We start from the raw sequence: 17,825 nt of genomic DNA on the forward strand, positions 1-17,825 counted from the left end.
TGAAATAAATCTTTTTAATACAAAAAAAACCCAACAAAGTCGGCGGGGATTTTTTTTTTAAAACGTTGATCAACTTTGTCATTCTACACTCAAAATTAGTGGGAATATTAAATGAGCTCCGCAATGAGAAAACCAACGTAGTGCGTTTGCGATCAGCATGAATCCAGACCTGCCTGCGCATCCGCGCCGTCTGGTCAGGATCCATGCTGTTCGCTAACGGTTTCTCTAATTGCAATAGGCTTTGAAAGCAAACAGTATGGCTCCTGACCAGACTGCGCGGATGCGCAGGCTGGTCTGGATCCATGCTGGTCGCGACGCCACTATGTTGGTTTTCTCATGGTGCGGCTCATATGAATATTGTAGAGATTTCACACATGATTTCTAATATTGTTTAAGATGACAGGTTATGTAAACATAGCATGAAAATTAGGATGATATGAGCCGCGCCATGAAAAAAACCAACATAGTGACTGTGCGACCAGCATGGATCCAGACCAGCCTGCGCACCCGCGCAGTCTGGTCAGGATCCATACTGTTCGATTTCAAAGCCTATTGCAATTGTGAAACCGTTAGCGAACAGCATGGATTCTGACCAGACTGCGCGGATGCCCAGGCTGGTCTGGATCCATGCTGGTCGCAAATGCACTATGTCTTTTTTCTCCTGGCGCGGCTCAAATAATCTATAAACCCGCAGAAGTGAGATCGCTATGTTTTGAAAATTAATGTAAAGGCGCTGACCTTCAGATCGTTCGGAAACAAACAAAAATGAAATTAAAAATAGATTTTTTTAGATATCTGTAAATTAATGCTGTATTTCTTGAGACACTTAATATGTTACGGAAACACATGAAAATATTAGTTTTCTTTTGATACTTTATACTATGAAAATCGAAAAGCGCTTATTTTCCTTGATTCTGCATTTTAAAAAAAGTATAGAAACAGAAACTCATATTCTATTGTTCATAATGAGACAAAACATCAATTTGGAAAAAGGGATCATATTTTTCCTACAATCTGGAGGTCAGTGCCGTTAAGGGCTCTCGTCAATATATATCACCTTATTGTAAAGAAAAATGTTAATTAGCATATTAACCTAAAAAGATGCTAAAGCGTGAGGAAGGGGTGCAAAGTGCAAATAACAACAAAAATAACAAACCATTCAGAAAAATATCTTGTGTAATAACTATATAAAATTGCTACACCTAAATCCTGTGTCCCTTACCTTCAGTATCTACATAATAAATACACAAATGTTTATAATAAAGACAAATTGTTTCCTGTAATACATTATACGCGCCAGTGTTTGTATAAAAGATAGTCTCAACACCCCTGCGTACAACAAAATCAACACAACTTGCAGCGGGCAAGACTTTTATTTTGGACAAAGGAGCAGTCACATGATACAAGTTTATCCAACTTAACAGACATAATTTTGCATGTTGAAAACATATTGCTTCTATCTAAATCTATTGCAATAAGTTTGTCCATATCTATAAATTGCCTACCTCGGTCGGATCCGAAACAAAAACGTTTGTTATGAATTTTTAAACTATACAATAGTAAGTATGACAAATCCCACCAAATATTCGTCACAGGAATGACAGCCGCCCACGAACCAAAACCTCTGTGAGGCAAAAAAATAACAACAACAACAAAAAAAAAACGAAAAAAAAACGTGTGACCGTAGCGTATGCACGTAAGGTTTAACTAAAACAGAAAAACAGAAACAACCCTGATACATTCCTCGGAATATCAGAAATACGGACTTTATCCGATTATGCAAATAACTTTCGTAAGATTTGAAACATACGTGTTGCTTAGCCAAAGTCAAGCCTAGAACTGGATTTTCCCACTAGAAAATCCAGTCTTTCGTATGAAGTCAAATTAGGTATGTGTCGAGTTTTCGTGTTCTCGTCCAACCAACACGAAAACACCTTATTTGTGGAGTTTTCGTGTTTTCGAAACGCCAACACGAAAACACGACAAATGCCTTATTTGTCGAGTTTTCGCGTTCTCGTGTTTTCGCCCGGCCGACACGAAAACGTTTTGGCGTCTTCTGTTAGACATGCGCACAGCAATTGCTGAACTGGACAAACCATAACTGCATTCAACAATATACAAAAATAACTACAAAATATAAGTCTAAGAATAAACAAATGTATTATATTCTTTGTATATTTAACCCCCTTACCTAAAAATTTGGACTAAAAAAGAATGCAGCATGGGCCACCATTTTATACATATATATTATAAACATTTATTGGCGGACACGTCCTGACCCACCTGACATGAGGGGTTACCCCCTTCCGTACTTAACCCCGATGTCGCCTTCATTCCTTAACTGCTGCCGCTCCTCGCATCCCAATGAAATATTTCTGGAAACGGGTCTGTTATACATACACGTCGTATTCTCAAAACGATAACTGACATCTGACATATTATTGTTCAATTCTCCTGATGCAGCTTTAGTGAATATAAACACATTTTGAATTGACGGTTTGTTAGAATAGAAAGAAAAATGTTTCTTAAACCCTTTGCCACTGGCTTCAGAATAACATTTTATAAGAGACGTCTGCAAAGCATGTGTCGTGTTGTCGTGTCGGCGGGGCGAAAACGTGACAACACGGAAACTCGACAAGTAATGTTTTTGTCGTGTTTTCCTGTTGGCGGGGCGAGAAACGAAAACTCGAAGTACTACAAGTACATATAATTAGTTTGACAATGTGCTTTGAAGCGAGTTGTAAGAATATTGTAGCAGTATGGTCTTGACTAATGCTTAGTTTTTGTCAGCACTTCATTTACTTATCAAACCATGGGGAAAACCTTATAAAAAGTTTATACTGTGTGAAAAATATTCATTTATTAATCTTGTTTTTTTATTGATTTGACTGCGTTGTTGTGTCCGATGCTTTTAAATGGTCTTTTTATAGCTTTTATTAGCTATAACATCAACGGTTCCTCACACAGTATAAACTTATAAGAATTGTTTTGAACCTTGATTCCAGGGCACATATAGGTAGGGAGCAGTTTTTTTAGCCTGAATTGATAGAACAGTTTACCCCTGCTGCTTCTGTTCACAATAATAATACTAGGTTTAGAGTAACATTTACATCATCCAATGATCTATCTCATACTTTCACTGACATTGGTCGTTTTCTGTACCCAGAGTAAAGGGTCTTGATAAAAGGCAATTCACGTAACGCGGATGTTCATTATGGAATGAGCTTCCACAAGATATAAGAGACATATAAGAGACAGCAGGTCCTTAGTTAGTTTTAAGTCCTGTTTAAAGAAGTGCTTGATGGACTAAGCCTTTCCTTCTTTTTTTGTTTCATTTTCTAGTCATGTTTCTAATTAAAGATAGATTTATCATTTTAATATTTTATCTAAAAATCTAAATTCTGTGATACATGAAAAAGTCCATGTCTAACATTTAATAGTGCATCCAATGTTTTCCAATTGCTGTGGTATTTAAGTTAATTTTAAGTTATGTTAAAGAAGTATGTTTCATTTTCTAGTCGTGTCTTTGATTATAGACAGATTTATCATTTAAATATTGTAATGCATGAAAAATGAAAAGGTACATGTCCAGCATTTGACATTTACTTTAACGTATAAATTGAGACATTGTATTTTGCATTAACAGTTTTTTTCCAACTTATGTGTTATTTTTAAAATAGTCTTTCTATGTCAAACTGTGTTGCATTCAAATGACCACAGTGGAAATTAGAGATCATCAATTTGGTGGGGCCTTACCACTATTTTCAAAGAACTTCGTGATTTAGACGAAAACCCTTCACTTTAAATTCAAAGGGACTGGACTATAGGTTTTGGCTAAAATAAAATTATACTTCTTTCAAATTGAAGTTTGGTTATAATTAGAGCATTAAAATATGAGTTTTTGTTTCCAAACTATCTTAAAAATGAGAAATCAACAGCATGCCCGGGACGGGAATTGGACCCGGGCCGCCTCGGCAATAATTACTGTCTTACCTTCATGACCAATACACCTCAGAGGAACTATATGTAGTTTTTAATGGGTGTTAAAAAGAAGCTTTAAAAGACAGGTTATCTCCAGTACCTCGTTACAAAGAGCAATACAAATTAATCTATAACATCTTTGACAGAACAGAACGTAAATTTATTAATAAATCGTATGACAGGGTTTCAAGCCTAAATAATTCAGTCTTAACAATAAACATACGATGAATATGTTTGAAAAAAACAAGTAACGCAGTTGAGAATGTCATTTTGTCATGTTTCGCAGAAGAAATGAGAGATTAACAGAGTTTTCGTTGATATTAGTTTTAAGGGTTATCAACATCATACTCACTTTGGCACGGTAACGGTAATCAGCATGATGTTTAATATGACCCGGCAACTGATCAACGTGATACTAAATATGACAGGGAATATGTAATCAACATGATGCTCCATATGACAAGGCAACGTTAATCACCATGATTAAAAAAACAAGTCTCATGGACTTAAAATATTCGTTTTGCGATGCATTGAGAAATAACTATTTATAGTATTATTGCTTATTATTAATATCGAAGACGCTTCGACCAACACTCACATTACTCGTAACTATTCAGTGAATGGTAAACGAGATTGCATGCAGAACAAACTTAATAATAAAGAAATGAAAGTATAACATGTAATTGTCTTTCCGCTTCTGCGTCATAGATCTCAGAAACATGTGAAGCATTCATAAATTATTCTAAGACAATACTGATCAAGATATCTTTCCAACTGATTTATTATTTAAAATCAAACAGAAACTGAGTAGATTATAAAAAGGAAATCCATGGAGGTTACACATTCTGAAATTTTATTTGCAGTTATCGGAATAAATTAAAATTTTTAATAGCTTTAGTTTTAAACATAATTCATATGTAAAATAAAAATACATCTATAATAAGCGGAACATTTCAATCTCTTTATATTGTGTGAAACACGTTCACTATTTGAATCTGCTTATACAAAATGGAACACCATTCTGCACTCAGACATTGACTTCAGCGGAACGCCAGTAAGTATAATACATTTACAGTTGATGAAGTTGAAATGTAATAGAATGAGATGTATAGTTAATAAATTCGGAAACATGATTTCTTTGTTTGTACACAACATTATGTGTACGTTACCATAGGCTTAACCAGAATTTCTTGGAGGTGGAGTGCTAGTACGAGTTGTGAAACAACAAGTTGGGGTAGGTGTGGGAGGGGTTTTCCTCATTTCGCAAGTGGGAATCTCAAGAAAATTGTTAAAATCAAGAAGTTAATTCGTACGATTTGGCGTGTATTTAAAAGCTTACTGATGGGTAGATATGCGACTCATTTTATCGCTTTTTGTTCTTTGAATAGTTATTAGTATATAAATCCTTGTAAGTTCAGTAAATTTATTTGTACTCAGTGAAGAGATAATAATAATAATACAAGAGTAACATGCAGAAAGATATAACATTTTTTTTTTAAATATTTGACAGATGTGATGTGAATAGAATAAAGGTCATTGTTGTTTATGAAACAATTTTTACATTGTACCATTTATTAGAAAATTAATGTAAACTTACACTGTCATTTTATACATTTCATTCCAATATTGTAAAAAGTATATAGCTATGCATAATCATTTTCGCATAAACTTTCTAAAAATCATATTCTACGATACAATGAATAATTATATGTACATATACACACTAGAGAATAGTAATGCCTAGTTCACATTTGGCCTGCGATGCGTCTGCGGAGACCGTAGACTACCCGTATCCTCCTTTCCGTGCAGGAAGCGGCAGTGCAATTTTCGTACGGATTCACGAGCTCCGCAGCTTCTACGATTTTGTTTAATGAAAAGTTATACAAATCTGAAACAAATATTAAAGAGTCCGCGCGCTTATCGTGCAGCCAACGCACGACTTCCGTAAACATGGTGCCCAAAATAATTTGTACTGAGATTGTAGTTTCATGGGCCCCTCGCTCGGCCCTCGCACAACTGGTGCAAGGTTGCTGCTTGCTGTCCGTGTGAAACCCGTGAAATCTTGTCGTCCGTGATAAGCAGCAGGCTCGACAGAGGCACAGGAAGAGGACGGTGTGCGTGAAACCGTGGCTGCTGAGACAGGTCACCCTGGGACACAACGGCACCTTGATACAGGAGTTGATGCGGGAACCGCATGTAAATTTCAAAGCTTACCTCAAAATCGAGCCACCCATAATTCGGGCGATGATGAACGGACTGACCCACAGAATTTCTAAGATATCTTCTCCGCGCAGCCTCTGCATAGAAGCAGTACGGGCGTCGTGCAATATCAGCACCTATTCCTGTTCGCTAAGAGTTTCTCCGATTCCAATAGTCTTTGAAAGCGAAAAGCATGGATCCTGGCCAGACTGCGCGGATCCATGCTGGTCGCAAACCCACTATGTTGGTTTTCCCATGACATGGCTCAATATTATAATGTTTATTAGAACAATACAGTTATATCTATATTGAATTACCAGATAAATATGTTCATTCAATTTTTCTTCTTTTTGCAATGTAAGTTTTAATCCGCTTTATCAGTTAAGAAAAAAGTTGGAAATACAAAATGTACAATGTCTTGTTATATACGTTAATGTCAAACATAGTCTGTTTTCACTTAAACAATCAAACATATATTTTATTTACAAATGACGCAAAATGCAACGCGTCAATTTCTGTCAGTTTTGTCTGTTAGCTTTCAAATTCAGCCTAAAATGCAAAGAGGCATATCAATTATTTAATCAAAAATGCTTCAAACACTCTAGAAATTTAATTGAATAAAAGCCGGATATAAAAGTTATTCTAGACATTCACTTGATTACCTTTGAAGTCATTATTTATGATATGTCAAAAAGGTACATGTTAGATTTGATATATTTCTTAGACTGTTTGATACTTCTAATATTTTACAACTTTGCCTTTGAAGCCAAATTTCTCGTGATCTGTCATTTCTTAATGTGTACCTACATTAAGCATTAATAGTACTTGTTTAACTGTCTAAATCAATTTTCCTTACCAACTAAAACAGATCCATCAGCTCCGTTAGTAGTTCTGGTACAGTTCTTATTGCAGTAATCATCATTGCAACAAGAATGGCAGACTGGTGTTGCTCTTTTTGACAGATGATGAAGACTTCTCGTCAGAGGATCGCACTGTGGAAAGAAAAACTCAACAAATGACTGTAACACCGTCTAGCTCCTTCATATAGTGCCAAGTCTAAATTAATCTTTTACACGTTGGAGATCTACATTTTTGTATCCAGATACAATAAGTAACACATGATAAACATATCTTATTTGGCACTGCTGTGTATCTAAACAGTATATTAAGCTGAACCGTGGAAAGACAGGCATATTCCTTAAAAATGTTCTAGTCAAATTAACGAAGGATGAGGTATGACGGTACGAGATTCTAAACACCAAATAAAATGCATAAAAATACAGAAACTATCTTACGAGACTGTTTGCACATCCCATCTTGTAATGATAGCCTTCACCCCATGCCAGCTTTTCTATACGACATACCTGCAAAACAACACATTACCTATGCCGTCAGCTGTACCGTGCTGCTGATACTTTTTATTGCTGTGTACACGCTAAAATTCTATATTTGGACGGATTTTCGAACATCATTCCGTCAAGTGGATCCACAATAATACATATACGAATTTCGACTTAATCGATATTCTGATAACCACAATAGATGTCACGGCGCGCTTTAACTGAATGCAGAGGATTAGTGTAGTATAAACTCGAGCAGACGATGTGCCCGCTGACCCATGAACTAAGCACGCTTTATATACAAGACAGTGTTCTTATCGCTGGATGACGGGTATTTCATTGAAGATTTTACATCAATGGAATTCACAAATAAATAAGCTGTACTAGAAATTCAGAATTAAGGGGAAGTAAAAGCTCGGCTATTTGTTGTTTTTAATCACCACAAGGAAGTGAAATAGAATTATAGAACTTTGTTAGATGTTTTTGATAATCAACAGAAGTAAAAGACTTTTCCAATGATTTATGATATTTGGAAATTTATTGAGAAAGGAATCTATTGTATTACTAAATACAATATTACTTAGCTCTCGGTAAATCTGTAAAAGTTACTATTCTAGACCAAAATCAAAATATTTCATGCTCAAATGATTTGGCTATTACAGTCTAGTTTTATTTGCAACAAGGTAATCATATATATGTATATTCCTTAAAAGTCTGATCGTCCCTGCTATAATTAGTGACCTTAAAAATGTGTTTCAGTTTCGGTCTCTTTGTTATTATATTTTGATGTATATTTGCCCAACAGTTATTACAAAATGTATGATTGTCACAATGAACATAGAATTTTGGCAAGGAAATGGTTACACTGTTGTAAAACCAACAACGAAAAAGACACTTACTAGTTTAATACTCCCAACAGAAAAGGGACATTGCTGATGTCGGACCTGACAGAATCAATACATTTCAAGACAATCCGTCCTCCAGTATTTACAATGCTTTGATTTTCTTGTGTTATCAGGATATGATTTATAGTGTTGATCAAATGTACGACAAATGTATATGTACATGGTATACTTATTTTATTCCATATTCACTTTTGGATAAGATTGGCAGAAAAATGGTGACAAAAAGTTTTCAAAACTGAGCTTGTGTATATATAGAGACAAATCTACCTGATGAAGTGAGCACAACGTCACAGAGGTACAAAGTTCAGGTGACGACACGTGTTGACAATCGAAGCATACTGGACCTCTTTGATCACGGTTTAGAAGCCCTAAAATTGAAATTGCACAAAGACAGCGCACAATAAAATGTGATGGGAAATCATTTCTGTACCATGATGTACTATTTCATACATTCAGGAGGATATTATGAATGTGGAGTATCATTAATAAACAGGATCTGTATTCATCAACATTTCAAGTCTGAAACTTAAACTCTGAAATGCTAAAATTACATTTTACCCCATAGCTTTATACGTGATTTTTACAAACTTCATTATTTCAGATTCAAAACATTGATGAACGTAGCCCCCAGACCAGGCAGGGTGGTCCTTACAAGTTTCCTTATTGTACGTATGTTTATAAGAAACAAAGATAAGCTTACACACAAACCCATTCATATAATTATATACATTTTATTACTGTAACAAATATTAAGAACTTTTAAATGACAACATGCAAGGGAAAGCTATACTCTGATAATTAGAAATATCTTCTTAAATACTTTGATTCCCTATTTTTCATTCTGAGTCTTTCAGATCAGTATTCTTTTATGATCGGGTTCCGCTCAGAGTTCTGCCGAGGATGAGCGGTGAACACTGCACTTTTCATAACTTCACAGCAGTAGGCTGAACCTATTTTCCCCTATAACGTTGAAATTCTTAAAGATTCATTTACCTGTACTTCCACACCCTTTGTTGTTGCAAAAGCTGCCACTGCAACATTCCACACAGAAGTTGCCCTTAGACAGAGACTCTAGGTGCTCACTCGTGCATACCTTAAACAAGAAAACAACGTTTTGAGGCGGCAATCTCTTAACTACATGCAATAGTTTGTATGAGTATGTACATCATTAATGTTTGCACGAATATACCTAGACGTGATGCTCTTGTCTACCTTTAGGGGTAAGATATTATTGTCCTGGTAGGAAATCATTTAAGATAGGCTACACGTACGCACACTGATTTCATAGTTTGGCGTCATATGTTAATGTCATACAGTAGTGGCAATTTGTAGCTCAATATGTTTAAAAATGTTGCAGTCATATTAACGGTAGGCATGGAAAATGATATATCATTTCGTCCTGAGTAAGGCAAGTGTTTCCGAACCCTCGCGACAGTGTGAACAAAAACCTCGCTAGAGCTCAATTTATCACCGCGTGCTGTCCCTCAGGTTGGAGGATATACTGCCTTACTCAGGCAGTCAAATAATATCCTTATAAACTACATCGAAAACAAGGCAAACGCAAACAGATAAATGAACACAGTGTGCCACTGCTTTGAAACAGTCAGTTGCAAAATCTCCACTGGTGTGTTTGAACAGGTTAAAACCTCACTCTTATTCTCCACCATTTTCTTAAGTCTGGCTAACGTCTAGCCAATATTTTTAACCATTTTAAATTGATTTCGTAACTTCTGTGTTTTTCTAATTTACTGTCGCAGCAAAACCCAGACCCGGCTTGGTGTTAAGTGCCGTGTGGCGGCCGTAAAAAAGCCGTCCCGACTTCATCTCAGTGTTGTTATATCGTCTGGTCCTTCGGGATCATTGATTTTAACCCATTTCGATTCGAAGATTGAATACTGCTTAAGCCGGTGCTTAGGGGCGTGGGCAGTGTTGCAGTGTCCATTACTGCTCATGAACAGACTCAATTAAACCGGCTCTGCAATTTTTACTGTTTGCCTTCTTCTCGATGTCTCCGAGGGATCTACTTTTCAGATTTTATAGTTTATCTCCGAATGTTCTGAGAAGAAAATGGACTTTATTATACAAATCTAAATAACTTCAAGAGCTTTAAAATATTTATAAATTTTGTTTTTGTTCTTACATCGGCAGCTAAGCATCCAGATCTGTAAACCATTCGTCCTGATTTGTTCTGTCTTTCCACAAAGCACACCTAGGGAAAATAAGAGCGCATTATATTGAAAGATACTAAAAGATAATACAGATTACGGGTAGTTCTTGTTTCCTTTTACGTTCTATTTTGTCTTTAATGGAGAGATATTCGTTTTCTCGGTCTTTAACATATCTTATCATCTCTCTCTAGAAATGAAAATGTGAGAACTTGTGCTATAAGCAAGACATTTCTGTTTATTTCTTAACTTATATATGTCACGGTACAAATTATTATCACTAGATATTATCATTAATTTAAAATATATATTTATAGTCCTCCATTGGTCTAGATGTAGTCACATGATCAATGATAAAAAAGTCGCATTGACACGGAGGGGGGAGCAAAAACACAAACTGACCTTCAGATGTGACGTCAACACGGTTTGACGTCAAAACAATGCGACGTCGTATACAATTTACCATGAAAAATGACGAAAGGCTGCAGATATTTGTATTAAAATGTTTATACTTCTGAGTAGGCTGGATTTAATAATAAAACAATTGTTGCATTTTAAGTTCGGCCGATATGTAGATTTATCGCCCTCGGTCGATTTCGCTTTTATTAGGTCGATAAATCCACATATCGACCACACCAAAAGGCAATAATTGTATAATGTCTACCTCTTTCACATGACATGTTTTGACAGTGTCACACAGGTCAATCCTTCCAAGATCTTCACAGCCGTAGCACATTGTAACGTTGTTTTGATCTAAAATATTTATAACGACAATAAGACAATTTAATTCGACTAAACGAACATCTCATGTTATATTTCATGGACTTAAACAATGTACTTCTATCAACCGCTTATAACGTCATTAGTTGATCGTAAAGTGGTTTTTTTAGTAAACAAGACATAAGTTACATTTATCTTTAAACAAAATATATTTATTTCAAAGCCTGAAATTAATATCTGAATTGATAATTACATAAAAACTCTCTTTTCCTTCACGATGCACAATTATACCGAATAATTGATCTTTCTATAATTAATTTTCTCCGTCTTATTCCATAGTTTAAAAAAGTCTTTCGAAACAAAAAGTTACAGCTATGTTCAGAAGCTTTGACGCATGAGGTGTAAACTGTTGACAATTTGTCATGTAATTTTAGTGGTATTAGTGCATAATGAACTCCAATTTGGTACATTAACTGACAAGATCCAATAACGTTTATTATTATAATATGTATCGACGTGTTGACCATTTCACATACATCGTCTATAGTTGCAGACTTCTAATGATAGAAAATAAAAATCATCTGTTTATATCGTGTAGTCCAGCTACTTTATAAAATAAATATCGTTTGATTTGACGAAAATACATGGAATCAATCAAACCTTTTCTAAAACAGTAAGCTATAATAGTATTATAATAAAGGAATCAAAATTGGTTTTGTAATGTACTCAACGACATATAATTATAAGGAAAACATTCTTACAGGGACCTTTAGTACCGGTTGAGCTTGTATAGCCATGGGGTACTGAATAAGTTGTTGGTTCAGTACCAGGGTACTCACACTGGCCGCCTAGAATATATTAATAGTTTGTGTTAGTGTATGTTTACAGACCTTACGTTACAAGCCGAAAATGGAAAATGATGGTTTTTAATTTGGAATTGATCAGCTTTCAGAACACTTTAATTAAAATATAATAACGCAAGTTATTTCAAATATGACGGTTTTCATGTATAATCAGTTAAGGAAACCATCAAGTAAAATAATACCGCATATATCACCAATGAAAATAAATTTAATAATTAAAAATGTTCCAAGTTTAAAAACAATGTCAATGTCCAAGTGGTCTGAAGTTTTATAAAGTTATAAAGCTTTATGAATGAATGAAAAACTTTCAAAGAAATATGAATAGAGGTTTACGACATGGAATATATATACCTTGTAAATTGAAACCAGCATAGAATCCGTAACTGTTGCTGTTGTTTTCTTTACCGCTATACCAGTAATCATTTATTGTTCCCAAGCCATAAACAAGCAGTCCAAACTTCACATGTGACAAACGATGACGAACTCTATGATAACCTTCACTTATTTCAAATGACAAAACTGTGTAATTACTAAACGGTGACGGGACGGGAAACTGTTTTTTCGTTCTCGAGTCTCCCGTATATTGCACAGGCACGCCGTCTATGAGCACGTCGTCTTTGAACGTTGTTGGAACAATGATTGCTATATAATTCTTGGTACGTAGATGCAGCTGCGTTATATTTGAGTAAAGATGTGGAACAGTAAAGCGGTAGTCATTGATGTATTGATCCACTCCCGGCACCAGAACCATAAAATCATCATTGGTATTGTTGTGGTAGGAACTGAAACTATTTTGCGAAATGGAGAATGGTTTTTCGGCTGTTAAAACCACGGAGGTATTTACAAATGATTGGTTTTTATTCATAGACAGTGATGAATGGGTATTTGTACTTATATTGACTCGAAGCGAAACATATTCAGACCTTATTATGAGCGAAGCTGCGTCAGCATGTCTCGTTTGGGGTACTATATAGCTATTCGCCCAATATTTGGTTGGAATCATGGATATTGTTCTAGCTCTGAACACGTTATCCCCGTAGTAGCCATAGTAGCCATTATGCCTTTCTACTCCAACTATCACCGTGATATCACGTTCAGCTTCGATAAGAAGGCCAGTAAACTGTTCGTAATTGCTGTGATACTGATAAACATCAAACTTACCAATTACTGTGGAGTTCATGCGACCGGTTGAGGTGTTATAAAATGTTACAAGATTATTGTCAACGTTACTTGTTACTAGAACCGTATTTGAAATAGACCACCTATAGTTCCTTTGTGTCCCTGAAGAAATGAAATAGTGCCTCCCTGTACTTCTTGTCGGGAACACATTATACGATTCGACAGCGGCGGACTCATTCAATCCCGATTTCACGCATGTAACTAGGACTGATATATCATGATCCGATGTTATACGTATTCCCCTTTTGCTATGGAAAGTACCAGATTTTTGTATACTGGGATTTATATTTACAGTTTTACTCTGATCAGGTGGTATGTCGTGATATGTATCTATATTGAAGTACGGTATTTGTAGATGAATCCTATTATGATTGGGCGAAGCGTTAATTATATGTAAGTCGTTGGTGTCATTGCTTTTAGGGTTTGTGTTGTAGTAACTATTCCTCGCTGTCTGTATAATTCCAAAGATGAATTCTCGTCCTTCTATGCCTGAAATGGATTTAAGTTTCATGTTGCACTTATTGACTCAAGCACAGCAAACCTGTGTTGCACTGTAGATCGGTAAATAGCATACACTATTATCCGGCGTTGTAAATAAGGAGTCATGTAATAAAACAAACTATCAATTGTAACACCATACTGTAATAGGAATAATATCAAATGTGAATGCAACGTGGCATACTATACAAACCAGATAATAGCGAATTTTATTGCAATATTTCCCTCTTAGCTGTTTCATCTCTACTACAGACCTGTGAAAGGCCAGCCTATAAAAAAGCATTTTCATCTTTTCATCTTTCACCTGCAAAACTGTTGCAGTATAAGCAAATCCCCATTTGAAGTGTAAAGAACACGGCACGCCTGTTTTTCTAATGGTGGTTGGTTTTGCAGCTCATGTTTTGCCATGTCTTAAGTAACAATACCTTGCTGATCGCTTAAGATCAACAACATGAGACAATGATTCAAGATAGCCTTAATGTTTATGGTATAACTTGTATCAACAAACATGTTTTAATAAGGTTTTCGATATTTTGATCCGAGCAGGTACCGAAAATTAGCTAACAGATGCAATACCAATATGACTTTATAAATAGCACTTCGGAATGGTGTGTTTTATTAATGTTTATATACCGACAAACATAACTATTAATAGTATTGTGTATTCATACTTCTTTCCAGATATACCAAAATACCTAGCTAGTTGCCTTATTGTGTATTGTTTGAGATATACCAACATAATTAGATATTTTATCTGTCATGCCAACCATATTTAATTGCCCTATTGCCATACCTTCTGTTGACTACATTTCGGCCTATCAGAATAGTGGGGATGTTGGGGGCTGACGTCTTTCACTTACAATTTTTAAAACCCGGGTATACCTGAGGAAAATAATTGTTCATTACATACCTACACAGAGCATACAGAATATACACATTTTTTATACACCAATAAATGACTGTATTTCAAACGTTATTTGGATCTCTCCCACAATTTTGCTGAGTGAATCAAACACTTTTCAATACATCAGTAAAATTTTCGAATACTCTAGCGAGTATAATTCAAATATCTAAACGCTAATCTTTTCGGTATGTTCATTCGAAAGTGTATATGGGTGTATTGTGTTTAAATGTAGCCAAATTTAGTTTAACGACTTATTTTTGTGTCCTAAATGCAAAGTTTATCCCATACAGCTATGACTATGTCTTCATAGTGGTGTTTTTTATCATTTCGGCTCTAGGACACAAACATTATCTTCTTTAACCAAACACACATACATTTAAATGCAATCCACTCATGTGCCAGACCCCTTTGATTCAAATGATGTCAATCAAATGTTAAAAGCAGTGATTCATTTCATTGTAAAAATACTTTGATATCAAGACAAATCAGGAACACTACATGAACGAGGAACTTACTTGATTGACATTGTGAGGTGGCACGTGATGTAGTTATCACCATACTCTACAAAACAAACACAAAAAATAAACAATATACACAACATTCGTTCCTACACAGTGAAACGTACATGTATAGAGGTTACTGTATTGTCCAATAATTAATTGTCAAAAAATAAACGAATTTTGGGAATTTTCCATTGGAAATTTATGGCCGGTAGGCCAGTTCCTGTAAGTCCTCCATTTTTTCGATTTTGTAACCCAAATATTAGGCAAAGTTATGTCAAAATATTCCACCCACTCCAGTAATATTTGTTGTTAGTTCTTATAACAAACACAACTCCAAAGTATCTAAATAACTGATTTTTAATGAGAGGTTACCAAATAATCATTTAAAAATTCATAATGTATAAAATGTATATCTTTTCATTAGAGATCATAGAATTTTGCAATTAGTTTAGATTATAGACAACATGCATACAAATATCAACTACACCCTTGTTCTCAATAAAACGAGACAATTAATGAACCTAATACGAAATTAAGTTTGAGGTTAATAATCATTTTTCTTTAGATATTAGCCAGACTGAGTGCTAAATATATAGAACGATCATGTAGCACAAACTACGGACCGTCGATTTATATACGGAACCAAGTAATCATAAATTTTATAATCGTATTCTACATTTAAATCAATCCTTTGTTCGGTAAAATGCAGAAAGTTTAGTAGAATGTCAGCGTTACACACTTCAATAAACCACTTTTTCATGACAGTCATGCAAGCGGCAATATGCCATAAAGATCTGTAAGTGATTTATCACAACAAAAAGTAATTAAAAACTTACCAGCAACGGCAACAAAGAAACAACCATTCTGTCCGTTAAAGAAAATAATATTTCTATGTTCTTAAACAACACTACAACTATCAGACTGACAAATCAATGTTCAGATCATATATTTTAGAGTAACACTGTAACTAACAACGTATTCATTTCAGAATCGCATATCAGTTGTTCCAGGATACGTTTTAACATTCACTTTCGTTACGCCCGTATATACTCCGTCAATGAGATATCTCGACTAGTACTGTGCTATTCAAACATGTTACTAGTATCCTACGTATCAACTGATATATGTCCTTTGATGTTTGCCCTTTCAAACGATATATTAATCATAACATGGTTTTATAGATTAAAAGAACCGATGAAAGTGTAGGTTATAAGCAGAAAGATTGTGCACTTTGTAGAAGAGTTTTTCTTGCGTTTTATATCACAATATTACAATTCTGATCTAGAATCTATCGCTGCATGAAGTATCAAAAATATATGTGCCAACTTTGATGAAACTTTGCCAATGGAGATTTCCATTGTACTTGTTATAACTTTCTTTAATTTTTTCAATTCTTAAAAGATTTCGTACAAATCTTTATCATCTAAATTTCAATACAACGAATATATTTGTTTGTATTTAATGCACAATTACTGGAGCTTAACGACCTTTCTTGATTTCAGCAACCAACTGGTGAGCCTTTTCAGATTCCATTGAAAGCTTTAGAATCCATCACATGCGCGAAAGTTTATCCAAGTTACAGTAAAGCGCGATTTTCGAACATGCCCTTCGGGCCTCATCTTCGAGCTCTCTGTTAAATATGAAATTAAATGTTCCTATGTCTTCTATGTGTCTTTATGTCCCATTATTTGCTTCATTTTGTCGCGTCGGCGGGAGCACCCACGCAACACACAAAACTTTCAAAACTTCGTTATGGCGCGCTCGCGTGTGGGCCAGGACAAAGAAATGTGTTACATAAACCGTATACAAGCCGCCAACGCAACGTAACGAAATGTCCTAAACCAGCTATCATAGATAAACAAACGATAGCCTTTACACGCGTAATATTTGAAGACGAGTTTCATTGGTTATCTTCGATGAAAAGATATATGTTTTGACAGGCTGAATACAAAGAAATATTGCCAGGTATTAAATGAAAATGCAATCTGACTAAAGTACATCTCCTATTACGCTACGCATAGGATCTGAAAACGACCTATTCATTGCCTCGTTCTGACGCCCTTTCACTAGCCAATCAGAGCCTACTTACAACATCTTGCATCTACCTGTAGCATTGACTTTGATATTTACAATCTTATGTCGTGATGTATCAGATAGCCGTTAGCTCAGTCGGTAGGCCACTTGCTTTGAGCGAGGGGTCCCGGTCGAGTCTGAATAATTGCATATTTTTCTTACTCTTTGGCAATCGAACAAGTCGTCTGATTGGATAACATAAAAATAGCAATAATGGAAATCCAAAATATACAGAAGACGAATGTGAATGGGTCGTTCTCAGATCTTCGTTTAGAAGATCAAATACTTTAGTCAGATTGATGAAAATGCACACGTCACTTGACTATTTCGCGGCAATTTTGTCGCATGTATTAATCACTAGAGGAAACTTGAAGGCAATGTCGAAGTCACCACTGTTAAATTATGTTTTCAGGGGATAATTTTACAAAAATGTTGATCAAAAAGCCTGATTCATAGACCATAACAGATTATCAAGCAATAATATAAATAGCAGGT

The 17,825-nt window shown here is 35.2% G+C and overlaps 1 protein-coding gene across 1 annotated transcript; it reads right to left on the reverse strand.

Annotated features, from left to right (window-relative positions):
• Window positions 1–5,387: 5,387 nt before the first annotated feature.
• On the reverse strand, window positions 5,388–16,252 carry LOC123526165 (uncharacterized). Its single transcript, XM_053523664.1, has 11 exons — window positions 16,094–16,252; window positions 15,270–15,315; window positions 12,525–13,841; window positions 12,072–12,158; window positions 11,255–11,343; window positions 10,566–10,634; window positions 9,419–9,518; window positions 8,693–8,793; window positions 7,476–7,544; window positions 7,037–7,172; window positions 5,388–6,729 (listed from the first exon to the last, which is right to left on the reverse strand). The coding sequence occupies exons 1-11, from the start codon at window positions 16,118–16,120 to the stop codon at window positions 6,725–6,727; spliced, it is 2,046 nt and encodes a 681-aa protein (XP_053379639.1). The 5' UTR covers window positions 16,121–16,252; the 3' UTR covers window positions 5,388–6,724.
• Between the last annotated feature and the right edge of the window lie 1,573 nt (window positions 16,253–17,825).

Source organism: Mercenaria mercenaria, chromosome 14 (assembly GCF_021730395.1).
Source record: "Mercenaria mercenaria strain notata chromosome 14, MADL_Memer_1, whole genome shotgun sequence".
Taxonomy (NCBI): Eukaryota; Metazoa; Mollusca; class Bivalvia; order Venerida; family Veneridae; genus Mercenaria; species Mercenaria mercenaria.